The sequence below is a fragment of the Diadema antillarum genome, unplaced genomic scaffold, assembly GCF_040938485.1.
Source record: "Diadema antillarum isolate AM-2024a unplaced genomic scaffold, OU_Dant_1.0 scf00000099, whole genome shotgun sequence".
In the NCBI taxonomy this organism is placed as follows: Eukaryota; Metazoa; Echinodermata; class Echinoidea; order Diadematoida; family Diadematidae; genus Diadema; species Diadema antillarum.
The window spans coordinates 4,680,001-4,706,736 of NW_027270988.1; the positions used below are offsets into that span (position 1 = coordinate 4,680,001).

General features: G+C 39.7%; 2 protein-coding genes across 2 annotated transcripts in view; one reads left to right on the top strand and one right to left on the bottom strand.

Annotated features, from left to right (window-relative positions):
• LOC139718806 (synaptojanin-1-like) overlaps nucleotides 1-17,205 on the bottom strand; it is a 26,527-nt gene extending 9,322 nt beyond the window's left edge. Inside the window, exons 1-17 of the mRNA XM_071630270.1 lie at nucleotides 16,960-17,205; nucleotides 13,647-13,733; nucleotides 13,017-13,287; nucleotides 12,396-12,621; nucleotides 11,916-12,061; nucleotides 10,628-10,724; nucleotides 9,748-9,914; nucleotides 9,373-9,454; nucleotides 8,154-8,306; nucleotides 7,525-7,690; nucleotides 7,050-7,238; nucleotides 6,419-6,521; nucleotides 5,621-5,761; nucleotides 4,043-4,235; nucleotides 3,004-3,162; nucleotides 853-1,018; nucleotides 277-361 (exon numbers count right to left, since the gene is read on the bottom strand). Of these exons, the coding sequence (XP_071486371.1) occupies nucleotides 277-361; nucleotides 853-1,018; nucleotides 3,004-3,162; nucleotides 4,043-4,235; nucleotides 5,621-5,761; nucleotides 6,419-6,521; nucleotides 7,050-7,238; nucleotides 7,525-7,690; nucleotides 8,154-8,306; nucleotides 9,373-9,454; nucleotides 9,748-9,914; nucleotides 10,628-10,724; nucleotides 11,916-12,061; nucleotides 12,396-12,621; nucleotides 13,017-13,287; nucleotides 13,647-13,733; nucleotides 16,960-17,086 (2,558 nt within the window). The 5' untranslated portion in view covers nucleotides 17,087-17,205. The remainder of the gene's footprint in view (nucleotides 1-276; nucleotides 362-852; nucleotides 1,019-3,003; nucleotides 3,163-4,042; nucleotides 4,236-5,620; nucleotides 5,762-6,418; nucleotides 6,522-7,049; nucleotides 7,239-7,524; nucleotides 7,691-8,153; nucleotides 8,307-9,372; nucleotides 9,455-9,747; nucleotides 9,915-10,627; nucleotides 10,725-11,915; nucleotides 12,062-12,395; nucleotides 12,622-13,016; nucleotides 13,288-13,646; nucleotides 13,734-16,959) is intronic.
• Nucleotides 17,206-17,505: 300 nt separating this feature from the next.
• Nucleotides 17,506-26,736, top strand: part of LOC139718744 (MYG1 exonuclease-like) — a 35,359-nt gene continuing 26,128 nt past the window's right edge. Inside the window, exons 1-3 of the mRNA XM_071630211.1 lie at nucleotides 17,506-17,632; nucleotides 21,192-21,332; nucleotides 21,751-21,856. Coding sequence (XP_071486312.1) covers nucleotides 17,521-17,632; nucleotides 21,192-21,332; nucleotides 21,751-21,856 — 359 coding nt within the window. The 5' untranslated portion in view covers nucleotides 17,506-17,520. The remainder of the gene's footprint in view (nucleotides 17,633-21,191; nucleotides 21,333-21,750; nucleotides 21,857-26,736) is intronic.

The following is a 26,736-nucleotide window of genomic DNA, read 5'->3' on the forward strand; positions in this document are numbered from 1 at the left end:
CAGGTCACATGAGAAGTGCACCACAGTGTCAGGTGGGTGATTTTTCATGACACAATTCACACTTCAACTCACAATTCAATTTCCCAATGTAGTTCACAGCATATTTGTGTTCACATCACAAAATATTGCAGTATTTTGTACAAGTTTTCTACAAGTTTTCTACAAGTGTGAATGGGCCTAATATGGTGGCTCAATTTTCAAACCCTTCAGGTAAGCATTTTAATGTTGGAATAGATATGCAAATAGTTTGACTTAGTCCCAAGACGTCCTACCCACCTGTGATCTGAAGTCTTGAGCTCTGCTCTGCCATAGTGGAGTACACGACCAGGATCCCAGTTGTCTGGGAAGGCTTCAAACGGATCTGGAAGACAAAAATTCATCCAAGAAATGGAACGAAAAGTGCAAATGAATTCACATATGACATATCTTCACAACCATCAAACAATCAAATGACCTCTTCTCCAGAATCTTACAGACTTGAAAGATATAACAGCAAGCTTTGACCTCTATGGGCCCTTTTATTTAATTAACATGCTGATAAAATGTTGTTTGTCCTCTATTATATTTCTTTCCCCTTCCTCTCCACATTTGACTATTAAAGCATCCCCGTTTTCTGTCACCCTTTCTGCAGTACGTAATGTAACTGTGATCCCTGACTGGAAAACAAAACATTTTTTTCACTGCATTTGCACAAGTTTCTTTGCACGTCCATGAATGAAGCAACTAAAAATCAGCGAGTGTTGAGTAGAAGTGATCATTTCTGTGTCACCATCACTGCTTCCTCTTCATTCTCACTGAAGTATTACACACAGCAATGATTTCTTTTTCTCTATAAGGAAGATGTTTTCTTACTATCGGCACTCTGCTGGAAGTAAAAAGGTTTCCGCCGCCTCCACAGCACTCTGTCAGTCCAGGCAGGAGTTCTCATTTTTTCACTGGTATCATAGTCATCAGAGAAGAGGTCATACTTGTAGGTTGGTGCAAAGCTGATGTTGCCTTCTGCGAATCCTTGGAATGTCTGAAATGTACAAAAAAAAGGATAGACAATGTAAATATCTGTTGCTTAAATCAATGAACATACCTCCTGTTCAACTAATATATCAGCATGAATAACAGCTCATTGTCACAGATGGCATATCATAGTCAAGTTCGTCCATTTCGGTTTGACAACCCCACAATGCATTGTTCAACGTAACTTTTTTCACTTATCTTCCTAGAGTCAGAAGGATAAATGAAAGATTTGGTTAAGAGAAAAATTACTACACAAGACTAGAAAACTAGAATCTATTCTAATTAGCTGATGATGAATTTCCTCTGTATTCTCTAACACACAGAAGACATAATGTACTGTATGTGGTACCATCATCTGCCAATAACTACGCACACTACAAAGTACTATCACAGTTGTCGATAAATCAGAAAGTGAAATTATACAGGCCTCGAATTAACCGTCGGCCACCGACGGCCATGGCCGTCGGTGCCCCTCTCGTTGGCCGCAATGCCTTTGTTTTTTTGATCAAAGTTACGGCCAAAAAAAATGTGCCCTTTTTCTTGGGGCCGTGGTGCCCTTTTAGAATGAAAGTTATTATTTATGACGTATGATATGCCCTTTCTCAAAGTCTCTTTAATAAGCTTGAACAACTTTCCTGATCTCAAATATCATACCTTCAGTTCACTCACGTCCCGATACATCTGATTCAAACTCTTATCTTTCCGAGATACGAGACGACGTGTACGTACGTACGTACATGTACGCCCGACCGGCTTTTACCGTCCCGACTGCCTCCGCAGCGCAGCGGCCGCGAGTATGTACTAGCTAGGCAGCGCATATTCAGATAGAGTAGTAAAGAGTGAACACCAAGTTCACCAAGAAAAAAGAAAAATCCCACGATGCCAAAGTGTGCCAGACTGGGGAATGGGGAGGGGTGGAGAGAGAGAGAGACCAATCAACAGAAGAAACCGCGCGTACTGGCGCATTCTTGGAGGTCATGAACTGTCTGTCACAGACTAATCATAGTAATCTACACGCGCACGCAAATTTCTTTGCCTTGTGGTTTTGCCAGCCAGCTGTCGGAATGTGCTTTGAAGTTTCATGGCAACCTGGCCTGGCTGGCCTGAAAGGGTGTCGAGTTTCAATCAGTACCTACTGTTGTTTTATTCCTGTTTTAAAAAAATGTCGTTTCACCTGATAGAAACGCGGAGATCGGGAATGTGTTACAGCTGTAGGGAAGAGGTTTTTGTTGTGTGTTGCACTTTGTGTGTGTGTGTTTGTGTGTGTGTGTTTGTTTGTTTTTCTCGGCTTGTTTTTCTTCTTTCTTTTTTCATAAACACCAAACATGCCCTTTCCAATGTGGCCTTGGTGCCCCTCTGACTGACTTAAGTGCCCTGGCCTCTTGGAAAAAGTGCCCTTTTCTAAACGGCCGTGCCCCTCCAAAATCCTATTTCGAGGCCTGTTATATCTCACATCTTTATTTCTGCTTACGGGCAAGTCCCTCCGCTAAGATTTACCTTTGCAATATTCACGTCATGCAACTTCTTGATCTAGTTATGTTCACACATGAAAAGCAAACTTTCAAATACGTTTATGCTCTAGTGACTTTCAAAAGCAATGCTCTGCCAGACATCGCAAAACCCTCACAGTCCAATGCTCTTGTAATGGCCACAGTTGGAACGTTGACACATATTAACATTGTGTATTATGCAGGATATTTTAGCAATGCGATCTGCAAGACCCCAATCCGATCCCCAGTTCTTTTTAATAACACAAATGGAATAGGATAAACTTCTAGACAGAAAGGATAGCAAACATTCTCTTCAGCCCTTGCCACATTCAGAAGTCTCTTTCTCTCCACCTCTATCCTTTTTTTTTCCTTCTCTCTCTCTAACTTTCTACTTACTTATCATCTTTTTTCTTACTCTTCCCCCTCTCCATCCTTCACTGTTTTTGCTCTCTTCTTCACTCTTTCTCTTTGTCACATGATCCAAAAACCAACGTAAACTCACATTGCCTTTATGCTTCTCCACCAGGAGTTGGTCATGTTCCTTCAGGGCCTCGTAATCCTGGATGGCCACAAGGTCCTTCACCTCGTCATTGTCCATGTCGATGCGGTAGTTGAAGTCACCGCACCAGAAGATGTAGTCGTGGCTGTCAAGTGTGCGGCCCTTTGAAACAAAAAATCCCAGTTAATATCTCATTAATGAAGTCATTAGTTTTATTTTCAACGTGCCATATTTTTTCTCAAAACTAGTACACAGACAGGACACCTTGGTACAATCAATTATGCTCTGGACATTCAAACAAAGGTCATGTGCCCCAATCCTAGCAAGCGCTTGCATTCTTGGAGATGACATTTTTACATAAGATGTCTTTACTCACAATGTCCTCCTGACACAGGTGTATACGAATGTCTACATGATCATGATAAGCAATGCTAATGATAATGATGATGGCAGGGCCCCCTTGGAGAGCAGAGTGAACACTTTCAACAAAATTCATAACTAATCACAATGAACAAGGATGATGACATAGCAGCTTGCCTATAATGCATGATTTGGTGTTCAAAGAAGCAGAACAAAAGATGAAATCATGCATAAACTCTACACAGCTGGACTTGTTGAGCAAGTGGTATTACAATAAATTACAATGTACATTGCTGCATGACTGGAATACAATGTATGTGAGCCTCCTATGTCATCACCCTTGTTCCGTGTATTATGCTTAGGGTGTTTAGAGTATTGGTTTGATCTGCTCAAGGACGACAATAAATTTCATAAATCTACACATGACACTATCTATTTATGTACTACATGATGTAATATCTTTTACATCATCTGGATTGCCCTTTAGGAGGTAGTGCCATAGGTAAATTAAAAAGAAAAACAAAATTACAATTTCTACTACAAAAAGTACAGTGTTTCACAAACACTCCCATGTTGATAGCACTATGCACTAAAATTTATCCAAATCACATTTTTCCCTGACACAACTCCGCACTAATGGACTGTGGGTAACACAGACAAAAGTGGATATAACATAGCTCACCATAGGAAACATGATTTTGGAGCTGATTTCTGCATAGTCCTCATTCCTGTCTTTAATGTGAGACTGACCGGCTGCTAAGTGAGCGCACACAAAGCACATGGAGGTACCATGGAAGATGAAACGGATGGCTACCCCACCCTTATTCCCTGCCGCCCCCTTCAGACCCGTCTTTACCGTATCCACGGCAACGTCCCTGAGGAAGGAATCATATGCAGACCGCACTGTATCACATCATGCAAAACACGCGGGTTTGTCACATACCAGTTTGGGAAAAAATGTTCATTTGATGGTGAACTACTAGAGGCATTTTCACATGGGTGGAACATTCATTTATATTTTATTATTTCATTTTTTATCTATCATTAATTTTTCATTTATCATTTATTTAGGGATGTTTTCTACCATCATTGTGTTTCTCAATTGCAAATTCAACCACAGACAAAATTGGCTTACAAGTCCCAATTTACAAAATGATGCATCACGCGTTACCCTGGTACCACGTCGTGTAGCGCCACCTCACGTCCCCTCGAGGACAGCCGCAGAGAAATGCATGTACTGTGTGTGTGTGTGTGTACATTAGTCATTCCCATGCCACTGCATGTTATACTATGCATGCATGGTACGCTGTGCTAGGAATAGTGTGTGCTTCAATGCAGTGCAGTGCGGTGGCTAGCACGCCTAGCTCCAGCTAGCTAAAAAACATGACTTAGAGAATTTTTTACAAGAACAGGGGGCAAATTGAATGTTGAAAAAAATCACACCAAAATAATTTCCCACTTTTTGGTAACCCAGGGTTCAACCTTTAAAAGAAAAATAATATTTCAACAAAATGGCTGATTTTTATTTGGTACCCCAGGGTACCATTTATGTCATCAAATATCATACTCAAGAAATAATCTGGCGTATACAGAATTAAAAGAGTATGGTATCTCCCTTGGCATTTTACTATGATGTCTCATGGAGGTGAGATTATTCTGCATATTCCCAACAAATGAAGTCAGAACTACACACAGCATCACTGTTTGTGTCATTCATGAGTCATTCATGCAAGCCTAAATTACTCTAAATTTTAATAATATGTGTTCATTTTATAGGTTGCACATTGTTCACATAAAAATGATCATTCATTGGGGACATGTGATGCTGGAGACAATGTACAGTGCATTTGTGTATTGGGAGGCAATATATTGGTGAGTTGTAAATTTTGCAAACATCATTCCACTTGTACACTTCATGAAATTTAATACACTGCCACATACAACACACATACATTGTACAGTATGACATGCAGACTCTTCAGGTGGAATGTACAAGTGCTTTTCAATAGCTGACAAGCATACATGTATGTCCTGAGACGTAAGAAAAAAACTAAACATTTCACAAAGACAGATATGAAATCATTATTTTGCTTTTAGAAAGCATTCCCTGGGACATATTTTAAGTTGACTAGCCATGGACTAGCTAACATAACACACAATTAAAGCACTACACGAAAAGCACATCAGTTTATTCCAGTTGTTCTTCCCAGTCCCACATGTGTTGATTTACGTTTGCAAAACTCTCAAAACCTGGACTCACCTGATGAAGGGAGCATGCTGTGGCCTGATGAAGATATAGAGGCAAACACCTACGAGCTGTTCACAGACCAGGAGCACATACTTGTTGTCCCTTGATAGAGTCTTTTGCAGCTCAATCCCCCACGCTCTTTGGTTTGTTGTGCTGTAAACAACAATAATATAGGAGGGAAACATAACAAATCTCTGTGAGGTCAATTCTTCAGTATGTTAAAACTAAGAAAGATCCTTACGAAGTAGCCAGTCACTTTATATGAAATGCATGAAAACCTTATTTTGACAGCTATAAAAGAAGAATTTGTGTAAATTGGCATGCAACTATGATATCAACATTAAATCAGGAAGCAGACGACAGAAGAACTATATTATGATCATGGTGATATTGCCATAAAGATATTTGTTTTTCAGAAAAATTTAATTTTTTATGTCATCAAGGAAAAATCACTTTACCCTGCTCCTCCAGAAAACATGCATAGTAATATTTGATGTTACATCTCAGTCACTCATGATGGAAAAGTGTTTTGTTTTTTTCAAATGATAAACATGTTTCGAAGTATGCGATTTCTTTCACGGTTTTCACATTATTCAACTACTGTGATTTCACAAATCGTTTGCCATTTAGAAAGGGTGGAACATGAAATCAACCACAATAAGAGGTAGTAAAAATTCATACCATTAAAGTACATTGATTCATTTTCTGGAAACCTTCCCTTACTGTTTAACTTTATCCTTCTACATTGGCTGTATCTAAAGATGTTTCTTAGGGGAACTTTGCTTTTAAGCAATTAATCTTCCCTCTCACCTTGCACTGATAATGTTCCCTGCATTGAGGTCTACCATTTCCTCAAACCCAATGGCATAGATGTCATTGGGTACACTGAAATCCACTCCTAGCTCTGAGCAACCTGGAAACAATGATAAATACATTCTGAATTGAAACATATCATTTCTTATGAGGGAAATAGTCACTCAGCACTGGAGGGGGAGAATAAAGAACATGCCTCTCTTTCAAAACATATCAAAGATAGTGTTATTAATATGTTTTAACTGCATAATAGTTGACATCTAATGCACCTTCTTCACTGCATACATGGCACTTATAGATGTCATCTCTGGATCAGCAGTGGGGTCAAAGTACAAGTGTATGTATAAACTATTGGGCAGTGGTACTCCTTATTCAAAACATTTTTTTTTTCATGTTTGCTTGAATTTATTTATTCCTTTTCTTTCTTCCTCCAATGATTTGTTTATCTGAAATCTAAAAAGAGGTGAGCTACTTGATGAAATTTATTGACTAATGCTGCACAGAAATCTGACTTTGTTCCTATGTACAGCCAAGATATTTCCTCTAACAATATCAACAGACATCTGGAAAGTGCGAATGATTCCTTCGGAAAAATATCATTTCTGACAAATGAGTCTGTTCAACCTACCCTGATTTGTCTCCTCCACAATCTGTGGGTTATCTAGCAGCCAGTTAGCCAGGGACTCGTGCTTGAAGGCAATGCTGTGTGAGTTCTTGCCCCCATTCACATTCCAAGTCCCAACACATATCCTGAACCTTGAAGCCGATGTGAACTCACTCTCCCTCTCACAGACCCCTCTGAGAATCTCTGGTGAGGCTGAGAGAAAAGAATTAGGGAAATTTTAAAAAGAAAAGGAGAAGAAAATCACAGACAATAATAATCATGAAATCTAAGAGAAACAATATCATAATGCTATTAAAGTGAGAGGCATTGCACGAATTATCAAAATCTCGTGTAAGTATAAAGATCATTCACATTTTACAGACACTTCCTGTTTCATGTACACATATATAGACTTTAATTGGCAGTCTATGCAGGATGCTACAACTGAAACAAGAACTGCTTGGAAAGAGACTGATAATGTGGAGATTGAACCACTCACCATGTAAGTGACTACTGGGGAGTAGAGCACTAGCCTTGTCAGCCAGGCTGCCAATCAGTGAGCTTCCAAGGAGCAGAATATCAATGGACTCCTGCTTGCTGCCATCAAAGAAGTTGTTTTGGATTGTCCTCGTCACTGATCTTGCTCCATCACGTAATTTGCCAGCCTGATTAATGCAACATATGGCACTAAAACATCAGAGATATATCACTCTTAAGTTAAACATCGATTGATCCCTCAGCTCATTATTTCTGTTCGTTAGTTGATTAGGATGAAGGCACACAGTAATGGTTGACACAATGTCCTAACATTTACAACAATATTATGGTCGGCTGTTCTAAATATTGATTTCTTTTGCCATATAAGCAAATTGTTAAGAATCATTAGTTCCACTAGCATCCTTAAAAAGCAAAAGATCCATGCAATTTTGAAAATGAAATACTTAATGATGAACACATAAACTGTTTGTTATCCAGCAATATCACCATAATCACCATCATACTTCTTCACTTTATGTCAATGAATAGACAATGTGCAATAATATACATAACTAAAAATGTTCAAATGAATAAGACATCATAGCACCAACTGAATACATATGACTGGTAAATGACCAATTTTCAGCTTACAGTGGTCTTTCCTTCCAGTGCACCAGTTCCTGCATAGATCCTGCTGATGTGGTCACCACTCAGACCCCAGGTGGTACGGTAAGTTTCAATGAATCTGGACGCAATCTGAGGCTTGTCATTCATACCCAAGATGTCAAGCTGCTTACTCAGCATCTGGAGAAAAGATTCACAGCAATAAAGACAAACTTTATTATGAAATGAAACATAAATGTGATAAGGAATAAAAATAAAATATGTAAGAAACTTTCACAGATTTTCACATATCTTTAAACTGAGTCGATGATGCGGAACCTACTTCAAAAAGAGGCTTCTAACTATAGTAAGTCACAAACTTGTAGTTACTAAGCTAGCATCCAAGAAAGAACCATCCACCTGTGAGTATATTGCGGTAACTACATTTATTGAAAATGTCCCTATAAAATGGGCCCCTGGCATTGACACTTGATGTCATAAAGAAAATGGGTGCAGAACTTATGGAATACTATGATAAAGACTAATGCAGCAAAGCTTTAGATCTCAACCATAGTGGGATATATTGTCCAAAAGCAAGACAAAAATCCAGTCAAAAAGACATGACTTTTCCCATAAATTCTACAACAGTATGCAGAAATATGTACAGAGATAATACCATGACACCACTAAACTGATAAAGTTACAGGTTTGAAAGCACTAGGAAATGCAATATTTAAACCTCATGTGTAAACTCTACTGTGAATTTAGATTCCACACACCCATAGACTGTGAACATCTACCGGTATCACTCTCATAAGGCGTAACAGTGATCTATATATCGACTAGAGAGCACAGTGGCTGCTATGTTCCCTGCTGTATGCACACCTATCTTCCTTCTCTCTGGGCCTAAAAAGCTTTAGTTTGCATGGCCACAAGCTGAATAGTTTTATGTTTTGTTTCTTTTGTTTTTCCATCTTTGACAGCTTTTTGAGCAGCAGGACAAATGTTATATCAACATTTAAAAAAATAGTCAAAAGAGTCAATTATGACAACAGAGAAAGTATCAAAGGAGTGCACTGACATCCTTTCTTAACTCTTTGAGGACTAGTCCCAAGTATTCTCATGCTGGGGTAAATGGACAATGCATATAGGAAAATCTGTCCATCTTCAACGGGTTAATTGGGCAAAGTTTAACACTGAAACAAATGTAAGATTGACTGTATTCAAGGAGACACAGGAAAATATCCTCAAGGTTCTTTCAACTTACATCTTGTCCAAAGAAAGTTTGCACAGCATTGGTTCTGTCCAAACAGTCAAGGCAGTTGGTCCTAATAGTGCCAGTTTGTTGCCTATTACAGAAACAGAAATCAAAGAGAAAAATGTCAACAAGAATCTTACACAGTTTAAAGCCAGCAGCAAAATCATGTAGACAAGGGCACAAACTTGTCTTTGATCGTATGGTTTCTACATTTCAGAAAGCTTACATTGCACAAAAACAAAAGAAATAGCCATGACACTGCTATGCAATACAAAGCATAAAATTAGTATACTATCTCAGACAGAGAGAAAAAGAAAAACATATAGTGAAAGGTTCCATCATAATCAAATAAAGGGGAATGGTAAAGAAGGAGCCGACTCATACTGGATAACATTGCCTCCATCACTGTAGAAGAATCCAAAGCCATCTAGGTACTTTGCAACCTTCTTGCGCAGTACGTGCATGTTGTCCACTTTTCCACGGCACATCTGGTGGTAGTCAAAGAGGATGTGGGGCGTGTCTTGGGCGTGTCTCGAAGCTTGCAGGTGATTCTGGGTGAATAATCATTTTAAGGCATCATTTGTTATCTACTTTTACGTCTCTTTCATGTCTGATAAATCCAGTGCATATAGTGAGTGCCTGCTTCTGACTTTATAGCGCAAAAAGATTGTAAATCTACTCTATGCTAGCACAACTAAGGTTTTCAGGGAAATTTGCAAGGTTGTGACAAAATCCATGATGAGTCGTTACTGTTCAATGTAATCTCAGTGATGTATTAAACATCAAAGTTTTATTACATCAATGTTTTAATAAATGCTAATCTGAACTGAAGACCAATAAAGAATAACATACTGTGACCTTTCAGTCAATACAACATGAGAATCCTGCAATTCAACCATGACAGGACATGGAAAGATTACACAAACATCTATGAAATTATGGCTAGATTAATGTCATGTCAGGTAAATATGTGTTCAATGGATGTACTGCAATAATCACCTCTATAAAGGCAATGTGGTATCACTTGAGAAACAAAGTCAATTGTTTGGGCATAAAATAATGTCATTCACAATTGCAAGTCTCTGCTGCTTTTTTTTTTTTTTTTTTGTGGTGGGGGGGGGGGGGGTGATTGTTGTGTCCACACAAACTTGACAGTCTAAACACACAACATCCACAAACTACTGCAACAAAACAAAAGAAACAAATACATCCTAGAATACACACACAAACTGGCTGCTCACAACCTAGTATAACTTTGTCTAACCTGGAATGACTTGCTGAGCATGTCCTCTCCTTCTTTGTGTCCTAGGAGATTGACAATAGCCTGGTTGCCATAGTGACACTTAAGCATCGTCAGATGCCTGTTGGGATCAGAAGAGAGAATGAAAATATTGACGCAAAATGAGAAAGTGAGAAAGAGAGACTGGTACAATATCTCCATTTATGTAGCAATCATACCATTAGTTTAACCCGTTGCAAGACGAGTCCCAAGAATACTTGGGCAGGTGTCCATGGAAAATGTGTGTTATAGCAAAATCAGTCCATCCTTAACATGTTAAATAAGGTACATGGTCATTTGAGGTTTCCTTTCTACAACATCATTCTTGTCCAATATCATCTAAACATTATAACATCACCATTAAGAATCATGTTGTCACTATCAAAGAGATCTATGAACAAATATCATCACCATGCTTTAATATCAAATGTGTACTGAATGGGCAAGTTTGACAGGACATGTACATGCCCTGAGAAATATCAAGTACATATGGTAAATCCAGTGACCAATACACCGGTACTTTCTTCTTATTTTCAATTGTTTCATAATTTCACATACGATCAATACAACAGATCCTGGTAGCAATAAGGACCATACACCTTTAACTTTTCAAACTGGAATCATCATTAAATGGTGCCTCAACAGGAACATTTGTTCATTTTTACCTTAAAATGTATAAACATGCATAAGAAATGTGTTGATAATGCTGTAATGGCACAAAGTCAGCTAGGTAAAAATTAAAATGTAAAATTTTAGCCACAAAGATACGCCCAGAAGTACTACAGTCTCAAAGCATACCTGTTCATGGTTGTTACATACTTTCTCAAAATTAATTATCAATAATCAACAAATCCGGCCACAGCAGCATCCACACATCTTCCACAGTAGAGTGAAATGCATGCAGCTTGTAGGAAAATACAATTGCTATAGCACAATAAATCATCATGTAACATTCTACATACCCACACCTGAATGGGGAGGGCATTTCAGGAATAAAAGTCATATGCATACGATGACAATTATTACACACTTTTGATGTTAAAACACTCCATAAAAACTCATTATCCTAGCAAAGTGTGTACGCCAGGTACATTGTAAGTTTTTTGGAAGACCCTTCCAATGTATTACAAGCAAATTTCAAATGGTTGAAGATGAATTTGGGCCTTTCTGAGAACTATGTTTTGCCACACAAACCACCACAACCACCATAATCATCACTGCAAAGAAGACAATATATAATATATCTTTAGTTCAATCTTGTCTCTTGACATACCTGTCAAAGGCTGGAGCAGAAGCCTCAAAGCCCCGTGACATCTTCACCCTGTGAACTCCAACTTGGATTCCTGGCTGCTCCCAGAAGAGTGGAACAGACCCTCTGGTCTGGATAAAGGATGACACCTTGTTGTCCAAGAATATTACCTTTGATAACAGACACAGTAAAAGGTGTTTAATGTAAGTCTTGAGGGCAGTGTCTGTTTATTTGCTCCATATTTTGCACTCTTCTTTCCTATGGGCTAGTAAAATTCAAAATGCTTGAAGTAAAATGGAAATTTGGTTAGCCATAGTAATGAACACTGCTGAACTGGCCACTGGCAGATTTAAACAGGTGATACATGTAGGTACAACTGTACATACATGGCCTTTCATACATCATATCTCTGCAGTGAGTGTATTGTGGCAACATGTACAAAGGTGGCAACTATCAGAGGTTTGACTGTATATCGTCCTTCTTAGTATCAATCTATCAACCTACCTGCTCAGTCTCACAGAAATTTGCCACATGCCCTTCATCATTAGTACCACGGACGTTAAACCTTGTGCCCGCCCTTTCACAGCTGAGCCGAGAGATGATACAGGCTTTCGCCTGCCGCGTCCCACAGTACACCGTTCGCACCTCCACGCCACCGCACATTGTGGTCAGCAGCCAATCAGAGCAGTTCACATTGTAGCGTTGCAGGTACAGGTGCAAGGAGCGATTCCTTTAGTCATATTGAGAGAATGAAAGCAGAATGTCGGCTTAAGTAATGACTATGAAAATCTACTTCAGCAAGACACTGGATATTACAACTGCCACAGGAAAGCTGTCAAAAACACATGTTACACATTAGTCTGCAGTACAGGTTATTATTACACTCTGTTGTTTGTTTGTTTTTCTTCAATAGGGTTATTGTGAAACCCACTGTACATTGCAACAAGTGGACTTCAGCTACTGCTGTACTAAAGGCACTTTATTGACAAACATGGTTAACAAAAATGCCATGGCTTTCTTGAGGAGCATGACTTTTACTATTAGGGCAAAGCAACAGCATGATATTGATTTCAGGGTTTGTATGTCAATACAAATATTTTGAGTCAACAAGAGGGAGCTGCATACCAGAAAAATCTGTTATCTGTCATGTGATCTTGTTTCTGTCGCTGGGCACAGAGGCTGAGGTCAAAGCGGGTCGTGTTGGCCGGTGACCAGGAGAAGTAGAAGGTGCCTGAGTTGAGCAGCTTGCGCACCTCACTGATGCGGTCCTCATCGCTGGAGTTGTTGCGAAGTGAGACGAAGAGTGTAGAGGTGATACGGAAGATCTCTGATTCCTGGACCTTGCCGACAGAGGAACATCCAGTGACGAGGACAAGGTACAGGATGCATTCATCTCCTGCACAGAAAACAGTCACTTTCTTTTTCACAAACCATGGCTATGTATTACTGATACAATTGCAAAACAGTCATCTCTACATACAGTAATCAGATATCAGATTAAAAGGCTTCACATAATGTAAAGCCAGTATACCATCAGGATTCTTTGACCTTGGATTCCAGTCCATTTTGAGACAACACAGCTGAGATAGCCTTTTGAGGCTGCTGCAAAACATAGCATACTCACAACAAGCACAATGTACACGTACAGTAGTCTGCATGACAGGTGTATCTAGTATACTGTACTTACAAGAACCTTATATACAGCACAGATCAAAGGTATTCTTGCACTTAGGATTTTGAAGTTTCTTTCCTCACCTACACTGAGTTTAAGGACACCAAGACAGCCATAGGCATCAGTCATCTTTTGGTACTGCTTCTTTAGACTGTCTGTCTCAGGTATACCTAAAAACAAAAGTGAAGAAGAGACATTTTGATTTTGAATTAGCAATGGAAGGTGACAACCATTTCAGATGGATTTTGTCAATGACTTCATCTGCACAGGTGTCCTGAAAATAATGGCTGGTAATGACAGGTTACCCTGCCGTGGAAAGGGGATACCCCCTGTAACCACACGCACCTCTTGACTGCATTTGCACAGATTATCAACCTGTCCGTTCTCGGTAAACTTGCAAAAAGAATCTCGTTTGGGAGCTCTTTGGGAGGCTCTTGTAGAATTGCGGGAAGAATACAGTGTAGGTTTAAAGTGGACTTTCCAATTAAAATCCAATGATAATGTTTATGTTTAATTTAATTTGTATATTTTCAATATTCTTATAATCTATTTTTTACACACGTACATTGTATATGTATGTACAGTAATGCGTACAAATTTCTAATCCATTGACTGGATAAGATGTCTGTGTGCGCATGCGCTAGCCATCAATTCAGTGTAGCTTTCCCAGGTTTCTCTCGACCGAGTCACATTACTGTAAGTCATCAATTGGAACAGAAAGGGACTAGTATTGTCATTGACAGTACCAAACGTTGCACGAACCCTGTTGTCAATACTTCAACTTCACTGGTAAGTCTTCGAATTGAATAAATTTTTCGATTTAAAGTCAATATTTGGGCGCGATACTACCTAGAACTAGTCACAATCCTGGGAATGCTACAGTCCGCAGCCCCATTAAAGTTTATGCTATGTGTATATGGGGCTGGTCGCAGTAAGGAATGACAGTGCAGTGACACCCATTGGTGGCATTATTGTTGGCATTTTGGGTATTATTGGCATTCCCATGCACTTGATGTGTGCCTAAAAACCTACTGACTAGAGTAAAATATCCCGTTTGCGGCAGTTTAAGCATTGTTAAGGGTTTTTCCAACTTGTAAACAAATCAGGCAAATTATTTTCAACCATTTCATATATCATAGACAAGATTATTCATTAACGCAATTGTTTTCGTAAAAGAAATTAACCATTGACCAACGCAGTTTTCATGATTTACCAGGGCAAAACCCGGCACAATTTTCACCGATAAGGGCGATATGCGACGTAGTATTTCTGCTTGCGGCACGATGTACAATCCCTATGCAATACGCGCGTGCTCCGCGATCTTTCGCTGAAACGCCTTCACATGTCTCGCTAACATTGCGTAAGCGCCAATTCCCATTGCGAAAGCACGTGAAAATAGCGTGCGCACATGCATTGGCCGCAAACAAGATCGCAATTTTGGCGGTGTTGTTGATGTCTTTCTTGTGTTTTTCCCGGTTTTTTTTTATGGTAACATCCACTTTCCGAAAAAAATGGCAGCCCACATCGGCTCGCGAAAGTTCTATTTTACGTGAGGATGTGTTTTCAAAATCCATGAACATCGAGAAAACAACAAAAAATCCAGTTTCTTGGACCATTGTTTCTTAACTGTTATGTTAAGAAGTACCGAAAATTTCATTTTGGATGCGATATGTTGTCATTTCGGTGAGAAAATTTCACTTTCGTCAGAGATTGTGCCCATTTTATCGGTTGGTTTTTGTTGATTGCTAGTGTGTTGGTATATGTGTAGTGTGCATGTATCCAAACAGTGCAGTGCTGTGTTTAGCGGTATATTACCGTGTATGTTGTACCTGCCGCGAACGGCTGCACGGCCGCTTACTGACGCAGTTACTCTAGGTCTACTGTAGAAAAGTGTAGGGCACTCTAACTGTTACAACTGCATGTTAGAACCATGAGGCATGACTATCAGTATTATGACTGAGGACCGGACGCCAGATCAAACGTTATACAAAGTAGGGATAGTACAGTATTGGTGGAGATGAGAATTGGGCTTTTAACTTTTTGCGAGATATCAAGAAAACACTTATTATATAGTATGGTAGGTGTTCAACCCACCGACCGGGTCCATAACGACCGACCGCGCATTATAATGGCATTGCGCGTACAGACAGAAAATGTACGCATGGGACTACGCGCAACGGTGTTCGATTCTTCACTGGGCTACGCTACCGAGTAAAATGTGGCGAAAACAACTAAGTAATCCCTCTAAATTACCGAAATTTAGCAAAATCGAATAAGGTTTATTGTGTAACTACATATAACTAGGCCTACCTTTGCTGACTCGTTGTTAGATGTAGAGTAATAATCCTTCCGTAATAAATTTGACGATTTTGACCGCCAAATTGTCAACGCCGCTTGTACGATCGTGCACACACGTTACACATACACATGACACACATTTTGTCGCCCGCTACGACCGTACGAGTTGATGCAGAAACAAGAAATGAATGTGAAAAAAACAAACCGACTCATCTAATTTATTTCAATTACGATGAAAAGTTTCCTAATGAAAATCAAGTCAAATTCATCAAACAGTCCTTCAAAAGTAATATCGAAGGATTCAAAATATATTCAAATATTATTGGGGAAAAATGACGGCTGGAAAAAAACAGCGGCCTGTCGAAAAAACGCATTTAAGTGCCCTTTATACGTATTGTCAGGGTGGTCGGTAGAAATGAGCAGGGCAACTGAGTGCGGAAAAAATGACACCCCACGCGTTCGAAGCCGCCATCTAAGAGTGCGTACCTCAGATCGCATTTTCAGTGCGCGCTTGTGAATCCCGAATATTTTCTCCACACGTGAGTCAAATTTCAGGCATATTGTGAGATTTTTCACGTTTCTATTGATAGAAAAACGTTAGGTGTCCAGTATTATGAACACCCAACCATACAGAGCATACCATTTTAAGAGGAATTCAAAGTTTATTTGATGAAAATCGGGTTTGTAATGACTGAAACATCCAAAAACAAAGTAAAACAAAGCAATTGTGACAACACACTTTAGTGGAATTGCTCTTTTTTAATATCTCCTCAGCCATTTCAAAACCAATTTTCATCAAGTAAACCTTGAATTCCTCATAGGATTACATCCATGCTCTTTCATTTATTTCATAAGAGGTTTCTGATTATCTCTCCATAAAATGTTAGAAACCTGAAATTAGGTCTCAACCAAAACTGTACGATCCCTTTATTACTAGGTCTAATGCTTTATTATAGGCCCACCAATGCGTACCAACATGACCAAGGAATCGGAGCAGATAATCCCATCCCGAGAGAAGTGGTAAATGGAGCATTTCATAGACTAGATGTCCACATTTACAGTTTATACCTTGGCCCTTCTCTACATCAATTTACTTACTGAGTACAGCCACGGCATCCGACTCGAACAGCAGCGTTTCCGGCTTGTTCCTTGCTTCAAGAATGACGGAGTAAGGTGGTCCAACTTTATGGTAAACCCTGAACGATTTCCCCATGATAGCTGCCATGATGATCACTCAGTGGTACAGCAAATCAGCCACAAAGTTTGGTCAAAGCTTTCAAAATGTAGGGCGGTCGCATCCACCAAAATAGCCACAACAGCTCTCTCTCAGCTCGGCTCAGAACTGTTGAGGGGTGTGTGTGTGAAATGTACGGTGCTCTAACGTTGGCTTGCTACGAGGAGTGTTGATTGAACCTACATCGTGTGTACGGCCGGTCCGGCCGGATGACTGCACAAACACTACACTCAGGTAGGTGGTGTACAATCACAGAACTCGAAGAGTTCTGTGTGTACAATAGGGGCACGGTAAAAGGGTAGAGTATGGTGGGTCTACCACGGTGCAAGTACTGTCTATAGAGGGCTCTGCTGTATTTGCGGAAAATTAAATGCAATCCACATGGGATACTGTATTTGATTCCGTGGAGTCGCGTCGCGCCACAAATGTTTAAAATAATTCTTCGGCAAATTAATGCCCTCCGTAGAACGTCTAGCGATACAGCTTACCAGTTAAAGCTAAAGAACAATAAACTTTGGCATTCGTGTGTTTCACCACGTAAGTGAGTTTTCTGTTATACATTGCCAACTTGACTGTATAAATAATCCGTGCCTTGTTGAACTTGCAGGTCTAGTAGTACTAGTAGTAGTCCCACAAATTAATGTACATGTAGGTTTCTTATGTTACACCGCACTGCACTGCATAAACTGCATGTGCACTGCATGCACATGCAGTGCACAAACACCACTCACAGGCACTTGCCACTGTTGACGCAGTGTTGTAACCTACTAACAGTTAGTAGACTCTACTAGGTCGAGAAGACAACATGTCTAGTAGTAGTACATGTGTAGTACTAGTAGGTAGACATTGTAAACTAGTAACGTTAGACCTTGATCTACAAATGTCTAGTTTAGTATTAACTACACGCAGCGCTGGCGACAGCGCTGCACCTCTTTTCCTTCGCGGACGTTGTTATCGTTCACTGTTTCCTTCATGAATATCTTTATTAATTGTGGAAAACTAAAATATAAGGAATTATCGTAATCTATGACCATCATTCAATAACCGGTATGCGATTTTTTGTTTAATTACGTCTAAAACTTACCGAAATCTATGGCTGAAATCAGGTCTGTAAACGTCCTTACTGCTTCACTCCTCATCTGCGTGTTATATGAATGGCATTCACTCTCGTATACTACAACGTAGGTAGTCGGGGCGGAAGTGATGAGATAGTCGGATGACCCCGACTAAAAAAGTTCAAATCATTGCCGGTGCAGCACGCGCGGATCTACTACAAGCTTTAGGTAACACATGAAACGCACGGGCGCACGGGCGTACGTAAAAAGCAACTACTTCTGAATGCGCATGCGTAGTAGTTTGTTGCTTTTGTGAAGCTCTCGAAGGAAAAGATGCCACCGCACGATCTACTCCGAAAAATTCAACAATAAGGTCTGGATACCAACAAAACGCCGAATTCAACTCAACCATCAGGAAAATACGCTGTAGGTAAGTGTTGCAAATTATATTACTCTTAAAATCATACAAAATAAAAGGTATTTTATGTGATTTTGCCGTCAATAGTGACGGTCGTTTACAACGTTGAAACACTAACACATGTCAGACCCTGTGCGCAGCACAGTGTCTGGTCAGGCTAGTTTAGTATTAGAAAGATCTGTGTCCAGGCAGAGAGGAGTCGAGTCTTTTTATGTATGGGCATGATGTCGATGTATTGACGTTATCACTCGTTTGATCTCCTCCGGATCCTTGATTATTGAACTAAGTTGAAGCCAGACACAGTCTCTGCAGAGCGGAACATATCCGCGACGACCAGATACAGACCGATCTTTCGGTCAAAGTATTGGTAAGAAGTAAGTAGGCCTAGAGTAAAACCCCCAATTTTTGCACCCTTTGTTCAACTCAAATAATAGTACTAGAGTCTATACTCTACAAAATTATATCTAACTGGTTATAATAAATAAATGCAACATTATGTTAAATATATCAACCTGCTTTTTCCCAATATTGATTTTGTTAAATAGATCATAAAATTTCACAGAATCCCCAAATATTATCACCTTGTCAATTCCCCAATATTCAGGCACGCGCGCAATGTTAATACGCATACAACTGTACGGTGCATAAAAGGCCGCTGAAAATTCTGTGCATGCGAGTGTAAATTTATGTGTGCCAGTATGTGAAACGATGTGATCATGTGTTGCGACAGTAGAATTTGCTGGCTTTTGATAAGTGGTAAGTGTCCGGATTTTGGAGGCCGGCCGAAAATTGGGGTTCTTACTCTAGATTTCTAGAACTTGTACTATCCTCTATGTCCTAGATCTAGTGTCTACACTGCGCTATACTGTAGACAGACAGTGTATGTGTAGTGCCAGTGCAGTGGTGGTGTAACATTAGGAGAAAAGAAAAAGTCTGCGGTGGTGTATGATACATGATCAAATTTATCTGAAACTTGCCAAGATGTTAATGTTTTGACTTTTTTACCCTTTAAATTTAAATTTGTTATACCCATGCATGATATGTCATGCTCCATGTATTTATACATTATGTGCACATTGTAATGATGGGTGTGTGTTTGTGGGAGTGTCCGTGTGCAGAGTGCAATTGTGTATGTTTTTAAGTGTATGTACATGTGTACATGTTTGTATGTGGGTGTCTGTGTCTATGACTCTGAGGGCACGCACGCGTGCATGTGCGCATGTGTGTGTACAATGTGTGTACGCATCATGTAGGCTCATGTATGTCGGTGTGGTACATGTTGTTGGGAGTGCCTGGCTTTAGGTGTAGCCGGGGTATGGATGGGTGCGTCTCTTCCCTAAACAGTCAAAGTGGACATGGGTAAGGAAGGATTGGGGGATGGCAGGTTTGAAATACTGAACTCTGTTTATCTCAAATTTGTAAATAACAAATTATGTGGATGTCTGTTGGATCTTCCTGAAGGTATTTTTATGCCTCCGCCACGAAGTAGTGCCAGAGGCATTATGTCTTTGGATTGTCCGTCCGTCCGTCCATCCATCTGTCCGTCCATCCCTCCTTCCGTCTGTAATCAATTTTGTGGACAGCGTAACTAAAAAACTGTTTGAGGTATCCTAATGAAACTTGGCATGTATATGTATGAGTTGGCGAAGTTATGCCTGTCAACTTTAAGGTGCACATGCTCAAGGTCAAAGGTCCAAAAAGGTCAAGGTCAAATGCTCAAAGTTTTACTATTTCCCCAATATCCATGCATTGGCAGAAGGTATTTTCTTGAAACTTAGTGTATATGTGTACTACCCTGGGGACCAAGGGGAGTGGGGTGCGATGGGTGCAAATGGGGACTTAAATTGAACATGTTCATATTCTTTATGAAAACTCTGTGATGAAAGTTCACCAAACTTGGCAGGTAGCATGCCAAGGGGTTAACATCTTAATTTGTTCAAATGGGCACCATCCTTCCCTTGGGGCCCATAAGGGACCCAATTCACCAACCTTCCATAATCTATCTTTTAAAGCAAGTTAGCAGTAATTTCTAGACATCAACAAATGTGGAATCCACTTGTATGTCTTTGATTTAGCATGTTAATGTGAAAGGATGAAGAGATCTACAGTGAACTCCCACTGTAACAAAGTCCTTGGGACTAGCTATTTTCTTTCATAATATCAAAATCTTGTTATAATTTAACAAATAAGCCATTTGATAAAATAGAGTGAATAATGCTGTGGCCTGAATTTTTACTTCATTGTAACTGGAATTTTGTTATGACCATGTTACATTATAACAGTAGTGCACATCCTTCTAATAAACTAGGGAAAGAGACAGCTACACATTATTTTATGTACTTTATAAGAGTAGAGTAATACTATGCATAGCAGCATGGCATTTCTAGAATTTATGGTGAAGCTCCTGATGATTACGAATTGTTGGTTGAAATTTGTGGGTCAAAATTTGTAACAATGCCAAGCAAAATCATATTTGACAACTGCTGAAGTTAAACTTGGGTACATTGCAACTGGCAAGATTTTGCAAGATATTTCAAACTCACCACATAAAATAGTGTATCCTATGAAACATGATTTTGTATATTTACTCAACATTCTCATTGTTCTTGTTGTAAATGCATAGATTTTGCTACCATGTCTGAAGGCAACGGAAGTTCCTCAAAGCGGTCCTGTGCACGTATCGGCACTCACAATGGAACATTCCACTGTGATGAGACGCTGGCATGCTTCATGTTGAAACTCTTGCCACAGTACAAGGATGCAGGTTTGTGTCAGATGGTGCTCTATGTTGGGCTTCTAGATAGATTAGCATTAGTGTCAGTGATTTGGTTGTTAAGACAGATTTAGACTGTACGTTGAAATTAATCAAGAAAGACACATTTGAAACTGTGTTCCTCAAACATTGTAAGATGAATCAATGAATTGATTATTCTGTTGGAAATAGGTACTTCACACTGTGTATGTGTATGTTGTAACCATTCTACATTTGAATGTTTGCTCACAATACATGTAGATCATTCCATGTTGAAATGCCTTTTTCATAGTGACCTTCATTTGTATTATTAGACATGCTTATTTGAATCTGGTTCTGTTTAAGGCATTACATCAATATAAAATTGTTTTTCCGCACTTAAAGTTTGCATAGAAACTTCTGGCATGCCAATGAACTTCCCTTCATCCAGAAATAATTCGTACTCGGGATCCTGCACTCCTGGAAACTTGTGACATTGTGGTTGATGTGGGCGGAGTATATGATGCCAGTCGCCATAGATATGACCATCACCAAAGGTGAGTGGCGTAAGTGAGTAAAAGTATTAAAGATAATCTGTAAGGTCTACCTTTGGTCATTGAATGACGGACAACATTTTTTTTTTTTTCTGAAATAGACAGTCATTAATTTAAACGAGATATGAAACTCGTCACGCTGACGAGTTAGGTGATACGCTTGGGGTCATCAGGTGTCGGTCATCTGTGATCGACAAAGAAAAGAATGTGATATAGGCACCTTGAAGTTATATTGAGCGTGCATGCAAAACCGTTTCTCTAACCACTCGGCCACGGGACATCCCCGGAAATGGTAAGGCAAAAAAGAAATGTATGGATATTACAGGGGGAAAAAGTCAATGCCCACTCAACAATCGTGGCCGCGTGAACATGTATTGCATTGCTAGACGGAAATGCGGCCTTGTAACAACTGATGTCGCTATGCCATTTCTGGCAACTTGGGAAAAATACGCGCCGTAGACATAAAGCCTATAATCGGCTGGTTTTGATACCTTGCCTTTAATCACAATTTTCAGTGTGATGACGTCATCAAAGTACAAAACAATGACATGGTCTTGAAAGACAAATGTTCAAAGTACAACACCTCCGTCGTCGTCATTACATACTATGATCGGTTAGACAAAGTCAACCTGCAAAATTTTGCAGCAGTCGAAGCAATGTGGTCTCCAACACAAAAAAGAGGGATATGGTGTGTGTCTGTGTGTCTGTGTGTGTGTATAGGTGCGTTTATATACGAACGTGATTTCTACATGGACGAATATGTAATACAAAATTGAAGAAAAAAAGTAAAATAGCTAAGTATTTTGTTTCGTGATCTTGTGGGGTTCGAACCCGCAACCTCACGTCTCTGAGACGTCGCCTTTAACCACTCGGCCATACGTCTCGGCGAGAAAATATGAGGAACGTAAACTTATGTATGTGAAAGCTGAATCGGGAATCGTTTTGTCCACATTCCATTCTCATTTTCAGTTTTAAACTGCAAATTGTTAACCTGATGATGAGATTTCAAAAAATAAAATGCATGATTACTGAAGCTTATTGTCTCAGCTACAACATACTTAAGTTTCAGAGGAAATGAAGCAAAATCAGCTGAGATAAAGGTGCTTAAACGTTGTCAAGTCAATGCATGGTTTAAAAAAAATCACCTCCCATAGACATAACACGTAAACTTGTCCGATTTTGCATCTTTACCTTTAATCACAATTTAAGGTATGATGACGTCATCAAATTTCAAAACCATGAAATGGACTTAAAAGGCAAATGTTCAAAGTACAACATATCTGAATTTGGGATAATATTGAGCTTAAACAACAGAGATACGAGCAAATGAATGTCAGAAACAGTACCTCAAAAAAATTAATTCCACTTTTTTGATTTCAGATGATGATATGATGACGTCATAATGTAATTATGGAAATATTGATACTTGAAACGTTATTTCCAATTCATATGTTTTTGTAATATGCAAGAAAAACATAGGGTAACCAGACGTTTTAAAGAGCTATGGCGAAATAAACAAAGACATGTTTTTCGCTATATTTGCACAAAGACGCGCACACGAAATTTCAACTTTGACGCCAACGCATTCCTTTGTTATAGGTCAAAATTGATCGGAAATCAATGGATATTGTTACTTAATGTATCAGGAATCCAAATCTGTCAAAAAATGTGCATTTTCAGTTTGCTTACGCGCACTACGCGCGAAAATGTGCGGACGGACGCGAACGCGCGAAACGCTTAAAATTGTCTGAAACTTCGAGATTTCCCATTGGTAAGTTGTTTTGAGCCTTTTAAAAGTTTGACGCGCGCGTACGCGCGCGTAATAATGTCTTAGGTAATTAGCATTAAAATGTATGATAGAGCGTGACCTGAACTTAATGTCCGCCGAAAATGATACAGACATGACCTTTAGATATGAAGTTATGATCGATCATGTAACATGGTCCGAAAATCACAAAATGGCGCCTAGATGACGTCATAGATATGTTACTGTCATGAAAACCTTATTGTGGCTAGATTTTGTCATGAGACATGTTCCCTGAAAATGTCATGTTATTCCGTAATGTCATTCTTGAGATATTGATGACACAAAATTGTCCAGAAAGAAAGAAGAATAAAAAGAAATAAAGAGAGATTTTGACAATCACAATAGGTGATACGCTGATAGCGTATCACCTAACGAGACATGAAAACTCGTCACATTGAGGACGAGTTAGGTGATACGCTTGTGGTCATCAGATGACGGTCATCTGCGATCGACAAAGAAAAGAATGTGATATAGGCACCTTGAAAATATATTGAGCGTGCATGCCAAACCGTTTCTGTAACCACTCGGCCACGGGTCATCCACGGAAATGGTAAGACAAAAAAAAAAATACACACAACAATGTATAGATATAACAGGGGGAAAGTCAATGCCCACTCAACTATTAAACGTGGCCGTGTGAACATCTATTGCATTGCTAGACGGAAAAGCGGCCTTGTAACGACTGAGGTCGCTATGCCATTTCTGGCAACTTGGGAAAAATACGTCCCGCAGACATAAAACCTATAATCGGCTGGTTTTCGATACCTTGCCTTTAATCACGCACGTGTGCAACCTTACGTCTGTGAGACGTCGCCTTTAACCTCTCAGTCATACGTCTCGACGAGAAAATATGAGGAACGTAAACTTATATGTGAAAGATGACTCAGGAATCGTTTCGTCCATCTTCCATTCTCATTTTCAGTTTTATGCTGCAAAATACTCAACCTGGTGAGAAGATAAAAAAAAAAATAACTAGAGAGGGGCCGTCAAAGGCGGCAGACCCACGCCTAAGTACAAAGTCGGGGTAAACATAATGTGCATTCGGTCATCTACCAGAATTCGGCCACTTAATTGCCAGTGTGCTTTATCACCAGCCAGTGAGTTCTACCAAAGATCGTACACTGAAGTGTACGATCTTTGGTTCTACAGTCACATCACACGCAAATCACATAATTACACATACGGTATTAACACTCATTCACGTACAGGAAAGTCCTTAAGTCTCCTCCAAAAATCCATCGAAAATCCCAAATTCCACCGTCAAAAGTGCAGAATCGGAACTTTTCCAAGCGCGCGCGAATTAAGTCCAGTTTTAAGAGTATTGTCTACGCGACGGGTCGCGGAAAAAGCGCTAAAAATCGAGAAATACGCCGTTTTCTTGCGGGATATTTTGATTATAGCAAGCCGAGAGTGTGATGATATCAAAGGTCGTATGAGTGTACGATCTTTGATGGTATCCACAAAAGCAAAAAAGAAAAACAAAATTTACGTACCCCCTAGGCAATTACCCCTATGATTAGTGTCTACGGGAATTATTCAATGCAAGGGTTGAATGCAAATGTCTACTGCACCAGTATTCGGCCACCATCGAGCGCCGCAACGTCCCCGGTGCAATTTTGCACCAACAGTGTAGAGCGCGATGCATTTTCAGCGGCCTTGCACACGCATTGACATTGAGCACGCATATCGTGCAGTGTGACTGCGACCGAGCAAAATGCTCCTCCAACGAAAAAAACAATCAATGTTAATTTGAAAAATCATCAAATATCAAAGGTCGTATGAGTGTACGATCTTTGATGGTATCCACAAAAGCAAAAAAGAAAAACAAAATTTACGTACCCCCTAGGCAATTACCCCTATGATTAGTGTCTACGGGAATTATTCAATGCAAGGGTTGAATGCAAATGTCTACTGCACCAGTATTCGGCCACCAACGAGCGCCGCAACGTCCCCGGTGCAATTTTGCACCAACAGTGTAGAGCGCGATGCATTTTCAGCGGCCTTGCACACGCATTGACATTGAGCACGCATATCGTGCAGTGTGACTGCGACCGAGCAAAATGCTCCTCCAACGAAAAAAACAATCAATGTTAATTTGAAAAATCATCAAATATCAAAGGTCGTATGAGTGTACGATCTTTGATGGTATCCACAAAAGCAAAAAAGAAAAACAGAATTTACGTACCCCCTAGGCAATTACCCCTATGATTAGTGTCTACGGGAATTATTCAATGCAAGGGTTGAATGCAAATGTCTACTGCACCAGTATTCGGCCACCAACGAGCGCCGCAACGTCCCCGGTGCAATTTTGCACCAACAGTGTAGAGCGCGATGCATTTTCAGCGGCCTTGCACACGCATTGACATTGAGCACGCATATCGTGCAGTGTGACTGCGACCGAGCAAAATGCTCCTCCAACGAAAAAAAACAATCAATGTTAATTTGAAAAATCATCAAAATACGGGCCAGTTTGTGATGACGGAGAACGAACTTTCATAAATCTAGAAGGACATAGTCCCTCAAATAGGCCTAAACGTAAATTTCGGAATTCTTACGAACATTTGAGCAGCGAAGTCGGATCGTTGGGGAGTTTATGTCTTCGTATGGTAGCGGAAAATCGCAAAGTGAGAAACGGGAAATTTTCGGAATGGTCACTATACCATGGGGTCAAAACTTCAAGGTCACACAGAATTTGCAAGGGTCAACCGATTATCACCAAAATCTAATCGATTCTTTCCTGTCATTATCCAAACATTCCCTGAACATTTCGTGCAAATCCGTTTACCCGTTCTCTTGTTATCTTGTACACAAACAAACAAACAAACAAAAAAACAAACAAACAAACAAACAAACAAAAAAACAAAAAACAAACAAACAAACAAACAAACAAACAAACAAACAAACAAAAAAACAAAAAACAAACAAACAAACAAACAAACAAACAAACATACGGAACCCTTTACATAACCCCCTGCCGATTTTCATCGGCGTGGGTAATAAAATGTATGATTACTGCAGCTTATTGTCTCAGCTACAACATACTTAAGTTTCAGAGGAAATCAAAATCAAGTGAGGT